General features: G+C 47.2%; 1 protein-coding gene across 4 annotated transcripts in view; it reads right to left on the reverse strand.

Annotated features, from left to right (window-relative positions):
- Positions 1-391: 391 nt before the first annotated feature.
- VTI1A (vesicle transport through interaction with t-SNAREs 1A) overlaps positions 392-16268 on the reverse strand; it is a 324109-nt gene continuing 308232 nt past the window's right edge. For 3 of the 4 annotated variants that reach the window (XM_015596331.2, XM_015596333.2, XM_025039166.1), the window contains one exon: positions 546-4002. In XM_015596331.2, coding sequence (XP_015451817.1) covers positions 3909-4002 — 94 coding nt within the window. In that variant the 3' untranslated portion in view covers positions 546-3908. Of the gene's footprint in view, positions 4003-16268 lie in introns of all 4 variants that reach the window. The other variant, XM_025039169.1, reaches the window with a different exon arrangement.

The following is a 16268-nucleotide window of genomic DNA, read 5'->3' on the forward strand; positions in this document are numbered from 1 at the left end:
AGAGTGACCCATTAGGCTAGCGGTTCAAACCAAAGAGACGAGGAAATCACTGCTTATAGTTAATTCTCATCTACGTAGACAAATGGCTATAAATATTTATAATGGGAAATTTCATCACTTAAAAATTCTGCCCTAAATTTCCAGCTAACTCCATGAAGAGTGCCTGCCGAACAGGTTGCAAATTAGGAACAATTATTTTTCTCTTCTGCATTTGAATAGAACTTACAGCAAAAGTCATTTAAAGGGGTTAACGTCAACCTTAATTAAATATTAAAGTGTGCCTGTACCTGCTGCTACCGTTGCCCCTTCGAATAAGATATAACCTATTTTTGACAAGTTTTCATCTTTCTCTGCGGAAGACGCTACATGAAACCAAATCAGTGGCAAAGAGGAGAGTAATGAATAATCTATTTCATATTCCAACAGTACCCAGAGCTCGGGGTGGAAACATATTCAGTCAGGTGATGGCGAGAGGCTGCTGGGGTACCACATGACACAGCTAATGTTTAAATAATAATAATAAAAAAAAAGCGATAAACAAATCATTAGCCCTTAACAGTTGTTGAATGCAATTTGTTAATGAACGTAATGGTGGGGACTAATAATGAAAGAAAATAAAAACGTCTAAACAGGCGCCAAGTTGCTGGCGATGCGCAATTATTTCCTTGTCAAGTTTTTATGATTTAATGAGCCCCTCTGGGACTGACGGCTGTCAGTCAGTCGTGACTTTTTGACACCATTACAACTTCAAATACAGCAGCAGGCAGGCTGTTTTCCTCGGATTTGAAATACTGAAATGATCTGACAGTTTTAAAGAAAAGATGTGCAAAAAAAAAAAAGGAAAGAGAGGGAGAGAAAGACAGTTGCTTTCCTTTCTTTCTCTTTCTTGCCCCCTCCCTTCTTCCATGGAGTAGATAATCTCTGGATGCTGTTTGGTAATGAAAACCCAATCACTGAGGTCATTATCTGATGAGGTTTTTGGAACAGGCAGGCTTTTTTCCCCGTCTTTATTTCTTTACTTAATGATAACCCTCAATGGGCTTGCCCCGCATGGGACGGCCAGGGCCGCACAATTTTGTTCACCATTAATTTCAGCCTTTGAAGCTCAGGGCTCAGAAGCAGTAGCAAAGCAAACCCCCCACCAAGCTAGTTCCAAAATAAGACAATCCAGCCTGCCTTAAACAGAATAGCAAATGGCCTCCCAGCCCAGGCTGGCAGCTGACGTCAAGCCCACTGCATTTGCAGGCATTCGCCTTCAACGTGGAACATTTAAAACTCTTTACAACTTAAGAGACTTTAATTAAATTGCTTTTGATTCTGGAGCAGGGTAGCATCTGCTTTATTTATTCTGTCAGGGAAACTGTTTAGTCTGCATGAATTTTATATGGCAAGGGCTTCTTCCTCTTCTTCCTCCTCCAAGTCTTCATCATCACCTCCCCTCCCCCACCCCCGCCCCGGCCCGAACATCGTTTTTTAACAATATTCCCAACTTTAGAACTATTCATCAATTGAAGTCTACATATTAAGTTCCTAGAACCTTTCACAGATCTATGACCTGCTTTGAATTTGTGGGCTTTCTTCCTTCTCCATTGGAGCGGGGAAGTGGGGGAGGACAATTTGCCTCCCTTGGGGCTCCTTTGAGTCTCCCCTGCAGTATCCAGGAAGGCCAAGCAAGGAGTTCAGGGGACCTTTGGACCAGCTTCCTTCAAGGCACTCGCAAACATCCTAGGGGGTCGCCCTCAAGGTGGATTTGATGGGGCTGTTAGGCCGAGGGTTATCTGTTCATATTCTTCCCACTCTCCAGCTGAATTGGGGCAAAATCTCTGGCAAGCCCTGATAAAGAGCTAGAACCCCAAAGAAAAGGCCATCGTGAGGTGAGCCATTCACTCTTCATGTCATCTCCTTCAACATGAACGCAAGGTTTTAGTGACACATTTCGGAGCAGGCCAGAGTCGATGACCAGAACAATCTGCTTTGCTGGGTGTTCAGGAAAAGTCTGAAAACGTGGGGCATAGTTGGAAAAGTGGTTATGTGCTTTAGCTAAGATCAAGAGTTTCGAAGGCAGCCATCAGAGAGGCTGGGATAGTACTTCCACACCATTAGTGTTTCAAAATGAGAAGGCGGTTGGTTGGTTGGTTGTTTCCTTGCTTTTTAACGGTTTCTTCAAGGTGTTTGGCATGTATAGAATTCCGTTATCGGAATAAAAGATTCTTGCTGAGACGAATCCCTTAAGCCGATAGGAAAATCAGCACAGCCTTTCCACTACTCCACTGTCCTGCTTCGCTCTGCCAAAATCCCACACCATCCCTGCGAAGTTAAGGCTGCAGCTCTATTTATACAATACTAAATGATTTATCTGAACACTTGCAGGCCCTGGCCTGTTTCGGTAAGAACGATTTCTCTGGCGGATTTTGCCATTCTGCATTTCCTCCCTAAACCAGAATTGTTCTCTTCTGAGTTGAAGAAAAAATCTAGTGCTGTATCCAGGTGATCACCATCCATGGGCACAGGTGGTTAGCATTTTTTTATGAAGAGAACAGGTCTGCGTTTCAAGGATTCAAAGCTTCCAATTATTTTCAAAAGACAGTACGGACCTTGTAAGTACCTATGAAGTCTTAAAGAAAACCACATTTTGCTTCATGACTAGGGGGAAAATGACCTCAGCGTGGGCAACTCGAAGCCTGATCATAAATGAACTCATTTTGAACACAATTCCTGGTTACCCCGGACGGAAAGAAACCAAAGAAAATCACAAAGCATATTAGAGGTTTGAATACACAGTGAATTCAGGAAGGCTGTGCCGACATTTGTTAGTAAAAAAACTCAGGCCATCTTTTTGCAACACGCTGCAATCCCTTATCCTTTTAAAGGAGGTTAGTGTACATTTTCCATAAAGTTTAGTTCTAGTGGATCATCCTGTCGGACTCTACCATTTTTATAATCACATTTGAAATTTCACACTGATGGAGTCGTGTTCTTGCTCTTCCTGAAATATTCATGTTCTCTTTACATACTGGAGTGGATGTGGGGAGAACCTTGTCAGACCTTTTGCATGTATGAGGGCTGCTTTTGGCGGTGCAAATATTAAAACCGAAAAGATACAGGAATGCTTACACAGGTCAGGGGAGAGGAGGTCACAATTAAATACGGTGCCAGGGCTTTACTTTGCCAGCAAATTCCAGGGAGTATGGGATTTTTGGAAGGTAAGGAAATAGTTCTTGTAGCCAGTAATCAAAGTTGTGAAAAGTGGATATTGGGCAGGCTCAGCAAAAATATTCTTGGGCGTAGAAAAAAATTATGCATAGAAAAACAGAGAAAGTGCTAAGTCAATTTCCTGTACATCTGACATTAAATACCCACCTTTACAATGAAAGCACTCAGGCAGGTTGACTCTATCCATTATGCCTGGGTAGAAACAGGACTGGTTTGCTGGAGCCGGTCACTTGTGCTGGCCTCTGCTTTTCTCTGCATTTTTGTCCTCAGACATCACAGAAGGGCAGTTCGGTGACAAGAGGTGTGTGACAAACAGCACAGCCTGTCAGAAGCCCCAGTGATTCACTCATCATGTCCTCTCCCAAACCATGACCCCTAACATGTCCACAGGGCAAGAAAGAATGTCACCAAGGCTATTTTGGTCAGTAGATGAAATTACCAAAAGGCAAATAAACATTTACCTTCCCTTATAAAAAACAAATCTGGGTGAAGACAAACCTAGAAAAGGAAACCAACCCACATGCAAACAGGAACAAAAAATATTTTTACACTCTTTGCACTTCAGCTGAGCAGTGGTGAGAGAGAGGGAGGGTCACTCAGGGCCTGTCATCGCAAAAGAATGATTCATGTGACCGTTTTGTCTTAATTACTCAGAGCACGCCGTTGTTGCTGTTTTTCAGGGAAGAGCAGATACATCAGTGTCTTCTGACAGAAAAAGTGATCGCCATCAGGATGGTGATGACCAGGATGATGGCCAGGATGACGACCAGGATGCGGTTCTGGATGATTCTAGGAGACAGCAAAGAGAAAAAGAAAAAACCCATACAGATCATTGGAGGCCATTCTGACAAGGATCACCCAAGATCAAGCTGGCTAATCAAATGATGGCTTTGCAGGTGGAGGTAGAAAGCCGCAATGTGGGGGGTGTGTGTGTGTGTGTGTGTGTGTGTGTGTGTGCGCGCGCGCGTGCGCAGCTTTTTGGTTCTACAAACGATCCACGAAAGAAATGAATGACTCCACAGTGATTGTCACGCTGCACTCGGAGAAATGCTTCCTGCGAAACTGAAGCAAATCAAATGGCTTTCTAGGTTCGGAGTACCACGTAGTAATCTTTAAGTGATCAAGGGCCCCGTGCGAGTTTCTCTTTTTAATTTAGAATGTGAGACAAACTTCATTATTTTTTTTTATTTTTTATTTTTTACAGTGTTTCCCATTAAGGTAAAAGACTTCCAAGGAAACGTATGCCAGTAAGATACTTACCTGTACAAAAATACCTGGGAAAAAGTAAAAGAAAGATTTGGGAAGAAAGGGACAGGATTAAGAAGCAAATGTCAAACGTGCAGCTCAGGCTGCGAAACTGTCATCTGTCACTGGGGCTCACTCTCCGTGATGCCAGGAGGAAACGTTGTTTGCTCCAGAGCCAAAAAAAAGACGGAAATGAGAAATAATACAAAGTCCCTAAGTGTCTCGTGTGCTTTGGTTGGTGGGTCCTCATCCCCAGGGACTCCAACGCCCTCAGCTCTGGCTCTGCCAAATGCGAAGTCAGGAGAACCGAGTGGAGACACCGCTCCACGATGCATGCAGAGAGCTTCTGATGAAGTTGTTTCATAATTTGTTACCTCATTCTGAGCAAAGAGGTCGAACATCAGAATGCTTTGTTGAGACTTTCAAAGGGAACTGAGGTCAAACGGCCTCGCCCGCGCCCACTCCTACAGAACCAAACACCCAGGAACAGAGACAGTGTGGCAGTCGAGCTGGCCGTCCACCTGGCTAAGAACCCATAGCAAACTCCATCCGCCTGTCCTCCAAATATCAAGCAGAAAAAGGTCTGCTGTCTTAGCCTAGATCTGGATCACTGTACTTGTGGATCACATCCACAAGAAAAGCCAGGTGAGACCAGCCAGGCCCCCAGTTTAACAGAGGCCCCGCCCTCCTACTTTGCGGGGCGTTCGCAGCCTTTTCTCGCTTCTGCATGAGTTTCTTTCACTTGGAAGGATGACGACGCACACCCTCGTGGTTTCAGTTGGATTCCTCTTACCCAGCCCCTTCTTCCCAAACCTAAATGGATGGATGCAGACGTTCACATCAGACAGGCCCACTCCCTCGTGGCCCCCTGGAAGGACTAGCTCCCTCTCCTCCTGACAGGTTACAAAATGATCACATTTGCTGACACGTCTTCCGCAAAACTGCTTTAGTGTCTGTGTCCACTTTCCTCGAAGGAGATGAATGACCCGCTCCGTCCTCATTCATCACGTACGGCTCGGCTAAGATCTGTCTCGTTTATTTCTTCCCTTCCCCACTAGAAAGGCTGCGCCCCGACATTAATTCTTCTGCGATGACAGCTAATTCAGGCTTAACAGGCCGTATTTACTCAGGAGGCAGGAAGATTCTCTGTCCCCAAAATAAATAAATAAGAACGGGACTTCATGGCTTGTTAAACTGAAGCTAATTATGAATGCTCTTCGGTGCTACTTGGTGGCTTGATTTAAAACCTAAATTGATTTTTTCCCCTTTTTTTTCTGGAAGGGGCAGAAGTCTTCAGAACAGTCCTTACACATCCCGCTTGCCCAAGTCACTGTCACAATCTCTATTTACCACAGTCACCCTCATCAGATTTGCAAAGGAAATCAGCAAAATTGAAACTCAGCAGTGAAACAGATTAAAAGCATGAAAACTCTTTAAAATTCTGCCTTAAGTACGCTTCGGTAGCGTGTCTCTTGGTTGACAACCATTTTATTTGTGGGTTGAGGGCCCCAAGGCATCCATGACGCTCATTTATAAAGGATTAACTGTGGGTGTTGCTTGTTTAATCGGAAGCACGGTTAGAAAAATGAATACACAGGAATCCTAAATCCTCGGCTCTTCCCTGGCCTTCCATCATCTAGAGCAACAAGGAGTGCATTTCACCCGAGATCTTTCCTAACAACTCATATCTTTAGTTCACTCAGCAGACACCCCATCCCAAGATGGGCAACCTCACCGCTGGGTCGCAGACCGAATTGCTGACTCCCTCCTGGGTGGGTCCGCGGTCACCTCTCCGGCCCCAGCCTCTGGTACAGTTACTCAGAGGCGCTCACACGGACCTGTCCAAAGGATGACAATGAAAGAACGCAGCCTCCATAACGTCATCCTTCCATTCAAGGGAGAACGGAGATCTGTGCGAATCTGATTTGCAAGAAAATCTCAGGGAGTCTGCGTAGAAAAGGCCGAAGCTGAAAGTAGAAGTAAAACCCCCCAGAGATGAAATTTCATACCATCGTGCCTTCTCAGAGCACTCCTGGGTCCTCTCTGCGAAGCGAGGGAAGGAAATGGTCCTTGTGGAACTGAGGTGTGTGCTGGCCGTAGCGGAGGTCAGCGGGAGAGAGCATTTGCTTTCAAACCAGAGGCTGGCAGATATTTGGGGTGAAGGGTATAGAGGGGCGAAAAGGGAGCTGGAGAAGCCAGAGTGGGAAGTAAGCTTGAGTCTGGCTGGACCATCAACCCAGCTTTGGACTTCAAACGTGTCGGGCAGATACAGTGTCTCTAAGGACCAGCAAAATGAGCTGTTGGGACTCCTGAATGGACAGGATGGAGCCAGCCTGGAGTGGGGAAAACGGAGGCTGGTGTTGGTTGGCCCCATCTGTGAGGAAGCCTGAGCAGTCAGAGCCAGAGGCTGCTGGCAGGTAGTGCCAAAAGGAATGCAGAGTTTGGAGAGAATCAGAAAAACAGACAGGAAGAGGAGTTCCCAGCCGGTGAGCCAGAAAAGGAACTTTGGGGAAGCCCAAAGTATCTTCCTTCTTAACTTTGGGCAAGGAGGGGTAGATTTATGTTCCACTAGGTATGTGGCAAGCAGTCTTAATCTCCCTTTTGAAAATGCAAAGTGTGTTTACCCAGTAAATAATTTAAGAAGGAATATACACTTGAAAGAAGACATCCATTGAACCAGCTAGGCTAAATTGCCTCCAGGCAAAAACTTGTGCATTTGCATGCTGCATTCTATTAAGTGAGCACACTGTGGCTTTAAAAGAATGCAGAGCCAAATTAAAAGGAATGTGGGCTCGAAACATCAAGGATTCTCCAAGTTTACATTATGAATCACAGTGCTGTTGATACAAGATGAATTAACCATTTACTTTGAGGGCGAACTCACAAAGTACTATTGAAAATACTGATCCTATGTGGAACCCAGGGAGCAGCGAACCTTGCCAGTGCAGTCCCCGCCCCCTCTGGAAACAAGCTCTTGCGTGTGGCAGCCGGAATCACACAAGACTGGTTAGCGTGAAGGAGGCAGGCAAGGCACCTGGCACGGTTCTCTGCTCTTGCTTGAGTCCAGAAATTCCACTGGAGCAGGCGTTGCCACCACTCACTGGTATCCAGTCCGCCTCTACTTCTAGGCACAGGCTGCCCTCACCTGTCCTTTGATGTTAGGCGTGGCCATGCAACTTGTTTTAAGTCAATGAAATGTGAGTAAAAGTCCGGGCATCACTCGCAGGTGGAGGCCTTTCCCTCCCAGTGTGCGACTCTCTGGCCGGCTCTACCCTTGCTTCTGATTCGGGAGGCTGTATGTTCCAGGCGTGCAGTTACAGGATGGCGGCGACGCCTTCTGCCTGAATCCCCGAGTCATCGCATGAAGGACCATTGCCCTGGAGACTCACCTGGACTCAGAGAGAACCTGTACTAAGCCGATCAGCTTTGGGGGTTGTTTGTTGCTGCAGCATGACATAAGCGATCTTGAGTGATGCACTACTGCCCCCCTGCTCTAACAAGATGGGGGGTCTGACCAAGCCAAGAGAGGATCTGGTTTAATGCATTCCAGAAGCCAAGGTATGATGACGGTTGATAGGACTTCCTTTAAGAATAAGTTTTTGCCTCATGGTTTTCAAAAGCTGGGATCCTCTTCTGTCTGTACTTGTAACACGTTTCACTAAAAACTCAGGTGCTTCCTCTAGCTGTAACCGATGCCATCATGTGCGGACGAATGAAGGTTATCACACGTGATGTGCAGCTAGGCACTCTGCTTCCCATGTATAACAGACATATGTTGGCTGCATTCATTTATTCATTCCACGCATCTGACGCTACCCTAGCCCCAGGGGTAGAGCTGTGACCTAGGCTAAGATGGTCAGCGCCTAAGAAGGAAACTGGAAGACAGCAGAGCCGAAAGAAGGGCAGAGAAATGGAACCCCAGTCCTGGACGATGGTCAGCGTGTTCCATGATGCTGGTCACAGTGACTGGGTCAGGAGCGGGCATGTGACTTAGGCCAGTCCGATAGAGTGAATCTCAGAAGCTTTGCTTGGGATGTTGGGTCATCTAGACTGTGTGGTGTGTGGCTGTTAGGCCTAGGCCTGCTGTAGCCACTTTGTTTCCGCACGGAAAGCCAGCCTAAGAAGGAAACTGGAAGACAGCAGAAAGAAGGGCAGAGAAATGGAACCCCAGTCCTGGAGACATGAGGAACCTCTATCTCAAACCACCCTTGCTTTGGACTTTTAGTTATATGAGAAAACAAACTTTATTTTTCAAATTAGTTTGAGTTAGCTTTTCTGTTATCTGTGACCAAAAAGCATTTTTAGGTTGATCCACTCTCATTCTAAAACCAAGTCCGTGATCTGTTTTCCTCACCTCTTCCAAGAAGAATTTTCTGACCTTGCCCCTCCCACCCTTCCACGTCCTTGTGTATCTCTCTCACCCTGATCACAGTTTATGATTTTCTGTTTCTGTGCAGGTTTCAATAAAAGTCCGAATCCCCTTTGTCTTTTGTATTCCCAGTGCCTAAAACAGAGCTTAGCATAGAGATTCTCAAAAAAGGAAAAAAAAAAAAAAAAACCTTGCCAAATGCATGAATGAGAGACTCTACCCACATGTGCTCCCTGAAGGTTCATGCAGTACTTTTTCTGGTTTCTGAGGGCCGCTTACAGACAAGCATAGCTTTAGGAGTTAGCTATTAGCTACCCTCCTATTAAGGATGCCAGCAGTGTCCAAACCCTTTTACAAGCCTGCATTCATTAGCTGGAGAGTGCATGACACTCTACAGGTTCAGCGCTCTGTCCTGCACATGCCTTCCTGCCTGGCCGACCGGGCCCGTATAATGATGCCCCACCTTTGGGGTCTGACAGAACAGTAACAATTGGCGGGACAATTAGCAACCATGAGAGCACAAGATAAACTCCGTGCAAAGGAACCTGTACCTGTGTCTCTCTAGGAACTTCCCAAAAACAAGGGCCAAGGGAAAGGCTATCCAATTCTATATCCAATTCAATGTTAGTTGAAAGAAATGAAAACAAGAGTAGGAGAAAATGATGCATTGTTATCAGCCTCTAACACTGCCTTGAATGTGAAGCATTCTTTTCAAAGCTGGGTACGTGGTTACCTCTGAGCTAGAGCTGTGTGGTTATTATGCCCCTGATTATATCCATCCAGAGTCTTCTAGGTCCTGCAGCTTTGAGAGGAATCCCCAGCCTCGCCTCAGGAATTCGAGGGGGCCTGATACCACTCTCTGATCCCACAGGTGGGCATATGGCTCAGGCAGGCCCAGTTAACTATAGCTCTCTATCCCTTGCACAATCATTTATTCAGGAATTTGGCATGCCACTCAAGCTAGATAGAGTCCTCTGGGGAATTCTCCTAGAAAATCAAGAAAAAGGTGCTCTCTTCACTGGGATTGACTGCAGGGACAAGGGAAGCCTACAGCTGCTGGGAGCCATTTGTATTGCCATGCAGGAGGGGAGTCATCTGGGGGATGCCAACATAGCAACGCAGAGCCCAAAGATGGAGAAAAAGAGATGGACTCTTGAAGGCATCGTTTGAGCCCCAGATCCTGCTGTGTGCCTGAACAGCCACTTTTAAACTTTCCAGTTACAGGAGTCAGATGACCCAGCACCCCAAGCAACACCTCTGAGATTCACTCCGTTGGATTGGCTTAAGTCACATGCCCGCTCCTAGTCCAGGGGCAGTTGGGACTTCTCTCACTTTTAACCACACCGATTGTACTGATTTGAATAGTGTCTCCCCCAAAATTCACGTCTACCTTGAACCTCAGAAAGTGACCTTATTGGAAAATAGGGTCTTCGCACATGTAACTCATTCAGGATCTTGAGATAAAATCATATTGTATGTAAGTCGGGCCCTAGATCCAATGACTGGTACCCTTAGAAGAGAGGACACAGAGAGACACAGAGAGACACAGGGAAGAAGGCCACGTGAAGGGATGCTGCCACAAGCCAAGGAATGCCTGCGGCCGTCAAAAGCTGGGAGAGGCAAGGCAGGATCCTTCCCCAGAGCCTTTGGAGGGAGCCTGGCCCTGAAAACTCCTCGATTTCTGACTTCAAGCCTCCAGAATTGTGAGAAAACACATTTCCGTTTTAGGCCACCCAGTGTATGGTACTTCGCCACTGCAGCCCTGGGATACAATTTCTCAGCGTCCTAGGATCCAGACCAGACCTTCAGGATGCCTGTTCTCCAGGTCTCCGCCTGCTTCCCCGTTGCTGCATCACCCGACTGCTGTGGATCTGTACAAAAGACGGGATGGTCTCGGCCTGTTTCTATGAAAGCTTTGCCAACAGCTGTGGGGCTCGCGATCTTCAGAAGCTATTGGTTCTTTCAGATTACAGAATGAGAATTTCCAGTCATGAGCCGAGCAGGCAGCTGCCCACAGCTATGTGAGATGAGGGAGCCAAGAGGACTGTCCACCAGGACTCCTGCTTCTGGGATGAGACGTTTAAAATAAGAAGAAAACCAGATGTTTTCGCTGATCCAACTCACTAAGCCATCGTCCACCATTAATAGTCTGGCTTACCGACCTTAGTTTAGGAGTTGTCAATGACTCAGGGGGCCCCGAGGGAAGAGGACACGGGAGAAATCAGGTTCGATAGGTGACGAAATGAGCACGCAGGAGCCAGCCCCCGAGCCACAGCACACCTGTGTCAGGTCCTGAGCGAGGCTACAGTAGCTTTACCCCATTTCCAAATTTCTACTCAGTTTAATAGGGATCAGCAAACTTTTTCTGTAAAGGCAAGATAGTAAGTTATTAGTTTGCTAGGGCCGCCATAACAAAGTACCACAAACCGAGTGGCTTAAATAACAGAAACGTATTGTCTCATGGTCCTGGAGGGCGGAAGTCTGAGATCGAGGTGTTGGCAGGGTTGGCTCCTCCTGAGAAAGGTGAGGAAGAGTCTGTTCCAGGCCTGACTCCTGGCCTCTGGTGCTTTGCTGGCCATCTCTGAGGTTCCTTGGCTTGTAGAAGCATCACCCTGATCTCCGCTTTCATTCTCACGTGGTGCTCCCCCTGCGTGTGCGTCTATGTGCAAATTCCTTCCTTTAGTAAGGACACTAGTCTTGGATTAGGGGAGCACCCAGCTGCAGAATGCCTCAACATAACTAATTATATCTGCAAAGACATTATTTTCAAATCGGGTCACATTCTAAGGTACTGGGAGTTGGAAGACGTGAGGTGGGAAGTGGGGACACAATTCAACCCATAACAGTAAATATTTTAGGCTTTGCGGGCCATGTGGCCCATCGCAATTACTCACCTTGGCCCTGGTGAGAAAGCAGCCGTGGATAGTATGTAAATGAGTGAGTATGGCTGTGTTCTATTAAGACTTTCTTTACAGACACTGAGATCTGAATTTCATATAATTTTCAGGTCAACAAATATACTTCTTTTGATTCTTTTTCAATCATTTAAAAATGTAAAAGCCATTTTTATCCTGTGGGCCACGCGAGAACAGACAATGAGCCAGACTAAGCCTGTCACCTGCAGCTTGTCCATTCTTCGTCTAAAAGCTACCTAAGGTGGGCCCTTCTCCGCTGGAGATTGGGGACTGGTCCTAGGACCCCGCCCAGATGAGTATGACAAATCCAGCCAAGTCCCTCTGAAGAAAAAAGGAAACCTGAGTCCCTTCTCTGTGGGAGCTTATGGTGTCACAATGAGCAATCAATTACAGAAGCCTTACAACAGAGGATGTAATTAGAGTAATGCCAAGGCCAGGGCAATTTGTTGTGTGCCCGCAATCCTGGATCTGCCTGGGGTGACCTGGAGCAAGTTACTCCATGACACTTGGCTTTCAGTTTCTTCCCAAGCAGAACAAGCCAGCTCACACCCACCCCAGGGAGAAAAGGATTAGCTCATTAAAGATTATAAAGCACTTTGAAAAGGTAAAGCCCTTTACATGTGTGCAGTCAGCAAATTATTCTGAGAAAGGAGATGTCACTTCAGGAAAGGTGAGAGGAGAGAGGAAAGTTGTCAGCGGCCAAGAAACTGCCACTGGAAACTTCCAGTGGCCGGTGTGGGAGGCAGGAGTCCTGGAAGCTGCTGCCTCCCCAAGCCCTCCGGGCTTCACATTCCCACAGTCCGCTGTCTATCTGGGCCTCACGTCGACACTCTCCTCAGCAGGGCCAAGCTTCTCCCTGAGGTGGTGGCAAAAACATCAAAAGCGAAGGCAGGACGTCCACTGGCTAGCTCAGGGATCCCTTCCCAGCCTGGGAAGGCAGCCAGCACGCACCTGTCGGAGCTCATGGATAAGTGCGATGGGTTTTGATCAGTGATACGTAGTTACATTGCACTCTGTGTCGCCAAACATATACGTCGAATTTCAGCCTGGGTACCAAGGCCACTGCCATTCTTCAATATAAAGTCACTGATGGCAGGGGGCCTGTGAGTGGCTTTGCTGGCTACTGGGCTTTCATATAGGATCAAGGCAGTTCGCTTCAATCAAGGGGCTGGGGAAGGACTTGAAAAGAGAATTAAATAACGATGCTCTAGAAATACAAGGTATACTTAATCGCTCCCAAGTTTGCAGCTGGCTAGGCTGGAAACGGTCTCTACACCCTAGCCTGGATTGCTCATTTTAGGGCTGAGGACCCTGAGGCTCTGAGAGGCGAAGGGAGGCGCTCAAGTCAACCGGATGGGGCACAGCCAGGTCCTCAGACCCAGAGGCTCCTTGTTTCACCGTGATACTCATTCTCATTCGAGTGGCCGGTGCCAGGAGGACGACTGCACATAACGGCAATTCAAAACGTGTCTGGTGCTGTTGGGACCACAACAAAATTAAGGAAGAAAACTCACAACCCAGCAGTGGTTCCCTGCCTCTCCCTGGGCCCAGCGCAGTCCCGCCTCTACGTGAGATGAAGCGGGGCACGGACGATCGAGAACACGGTTCCCAAACTCCAGGCTGAGGCCGAAGCGGAAGAAGAAGAACAGCAGAGGAGGCCGAGTTTTCTTGAAAACGAGGTCACTCGGGCTGCGGAACTGCCCGTTTCTCTGGCACTGTGTCCTTTCTCTCGTTTTCGTGTTCCCACGTCTGTTAGTTTATAGAGTGATGGTGAAGTCGATGGCAGGTATTTTCCCTGATGTACTTATTTGGACCTTGGAAATGGACTTTCTCCTTAGAAACGATTGTTACTTGGCAAAATAAAAAGTGGACAATCTTCCGTCAGTCCTCTATTTGGAAAGAAAACGTCCTAATCCAAGAAATGCGAAGGCTCGTAAAGCCAGAGCTAGAACATTCCATCACGTTCTGCCCTCTGGTGATGCCTCCTTGGGCCTCTCCAGCGTGGGGCCCACGGTGATGGCCATAGGGCCAACGCCGGTGACGCGAGGGATGTTGATGCCAGCAGTGACACTCCACCAGCAGCGCCTTTTAACTGGGTATTTACTCCTGGCCGGGAGCTGTTCCGGCATTTTCTACATGTTGCTGAATTCTCAAAACAATCATATGAGGTGGAGACTATTATCAACCCCATTTCTACGGAGAACTGACCCGAAGCCCTAACCCCCGTCTCCAGTCCTATATTTCATCCCTGCAGGTCATGCAACTTACAAACTGGTTACTTATCTAACGGGTCTGTCGTAAGTTCTCTAGCAGACTCTCTGTGGTTGTCTGAGGGCGAGTCTTTGGCATCTCCATCTTTATATTCTTCTTTTTAGACATCGTGATTGGGTATGCAAGTTGATTTTTGTTGAAAGCACGCAACACTAACCAAAGAACTCTTTGGTGCCTGGTGTAAATATACAGTAACTTATTAAGATAATATTCATTTTTGTTCGGTAGCATATTTCATCAGTTTTCTTCAGTCACAGGCACATTGGCGGTGTCCTTTCCGCCTCTCTTCTAGGTAAGTGCACGATCGCCTGATCCTTTACCAGATTTGGGGACAGAGAGAAAGGCAGCTGTCCTCTGGAGGCTGCTCACCAGGGACTGCCCATCGCGCCACACGATTTTTTATTATGGATATGCTACAGAAAAATTCTGCATCTACTGAAGATTTAATTTAATGCATCTGTTGGAATAGAGTGCTGGACACAAAAGAAAATTGGGTGGATCAGCTAGACTCACTGTGTGATCTTGGAAAAAGACTAAATGCCTCTGTTTGTGACTTTGGCCATCCCTAAAATGTAATAAAGGAGTCTCTCCCGAGTATTCTACGGATGAGATGTGGGCAGTGATATAACTTCCAGACAGAATTAAAAAGGTGGGGTGTCTTTTTCTAGTCTTGGATGTTTACTGCATCCATGATGTCATTTAATCTTCAGAATGATCCTGATTTATTAGGAGCTAGACTTGGTGGCTCAGGCCCACCCAGGGAGAAGGCTAAGCCCACTCCAGATGTGGCCCCACTAAAGTTCTCAGGGCAGGCAGACCGTCACTGGTGTCCAGGCCAGGATGACCCCCCCCTTCCAAACCCCCAGTTTTAGGTGCTTCTCACTCTCCCCGCTCCACCTTTTGCTGGGTTCCTGAGGGAAGGTCCCCTGTATTACGAAGTAACCCTACTGCCTTCCTCAACTAGCCACCACCAGCTCCTCCTGGCTGAGGGCCCCTCATTTCACCCTCCAGAGAAGCTGTCAACTACAACTGGGCAGACGCTGTTCAGCCACCTTCATTTTTGGAGCCAAACAGCCTGGATTCAAATCCAGGATCTGCCACATACTAGTTGTGCAACCTTGGGCAAGTCACCTCATTAATTCTCTGAGATTATGTTCTTTGACTCCTTTAAAGCGAAAATGTTCTTTATTTTGTGGAGCGATGGTGATAGTAGATGGCAGTGTTTTTTTCCCCAGTGTCCTTATTTGGACATTGGAAATGTACTCTCTCCTTGGAAATTACTCTTGGCAAAATAAAAAGTCAACAATCCTCCTTTAGTCCTCTATTTAAATGAGAAAAATGAAAGTACCAATACAAGGAATCTGAAAGGTCCAAAGAACCAGTGCTTCGGTGTCCTCATCAGGAGCATGGGGCTGATAACAGCAGTATCTTTGTCAGTGAAACACATTAATAAATAAATACGCTAATTCAACATGAAGTGCTTAGGTCAGTGCTCAGCAATAGTAACCGAGCAGTAAATAACTATAATAATTATTACTACTCATACCCTCACTCACCGATCTCCTCACAATGAGCCCTGAAACTCCTCTTTGCTCCCCCTCCGGTAGACAGCACCCCCCACGTCAGGTGCCTTGGTCTGGAAAGCCCGTGGATTCCTCGCCAGTTCCTGCAGGGCCCATCCTCGTGCTGGCCCTGCTGAGTGTGCAGTGTGGGGTCCAGGCTGAGCCGCGTTCTCGGAAACCCCATTTCCATTAGCTCCTCAGGTACAGGCTGCCTTTTCCAGCTCCAGTGGTGTCCACGGGGGCATGCCTTGACAGCCGGGATGCCTGTTCTGGATCATGGCCGGTCGAGGTCACATCGGTAGAGACGCGGCTGCTCGGCTTTGACATTATTTCCCTGAGAGATCTGACATTGGATACTTAACTCCTAACAGTCATGGATTTACACCTTTTTTCTTTCCAGGTGTCAGGGAGCATACAACATTTTGGCAGTGGTTTATCAGCCATCTGTGTCTCTGTCAACTCTTGAGGGCTGTGGTGACATTTTCTAGATCATAACATGAGAACTTCTGTCTGCCATCCAGATTTGGTTCCGTGACAAGCTGAGTGGGATCTGCCTTAACTTGTGTCCCCACTGTGCCAGTCTTGGGGCGGCTTCCCCTCGAATCCTTCTCTTATCCCATCTTCGCTTTGCTCTGTATCATAATGAAGCTGACTCCCACCGTCACAACCCCTGTCGGCGGAGGGGTGCGGTAG

The sequence above is a fragment of the Pteropus alecto genome, unplaced genomic scaffold (assembly GCF_000325575.1).
Source record: "Pteropus alecto unplaced genomic scaffold, ASM32557v1 scaffold177, whole genome shotgun sequence".
NCBI lineage: Eukaryota > Metazoa > Chordata > Mammalia > Chiroptera > Pteropodidae > Pteropus > Pteropus alecto.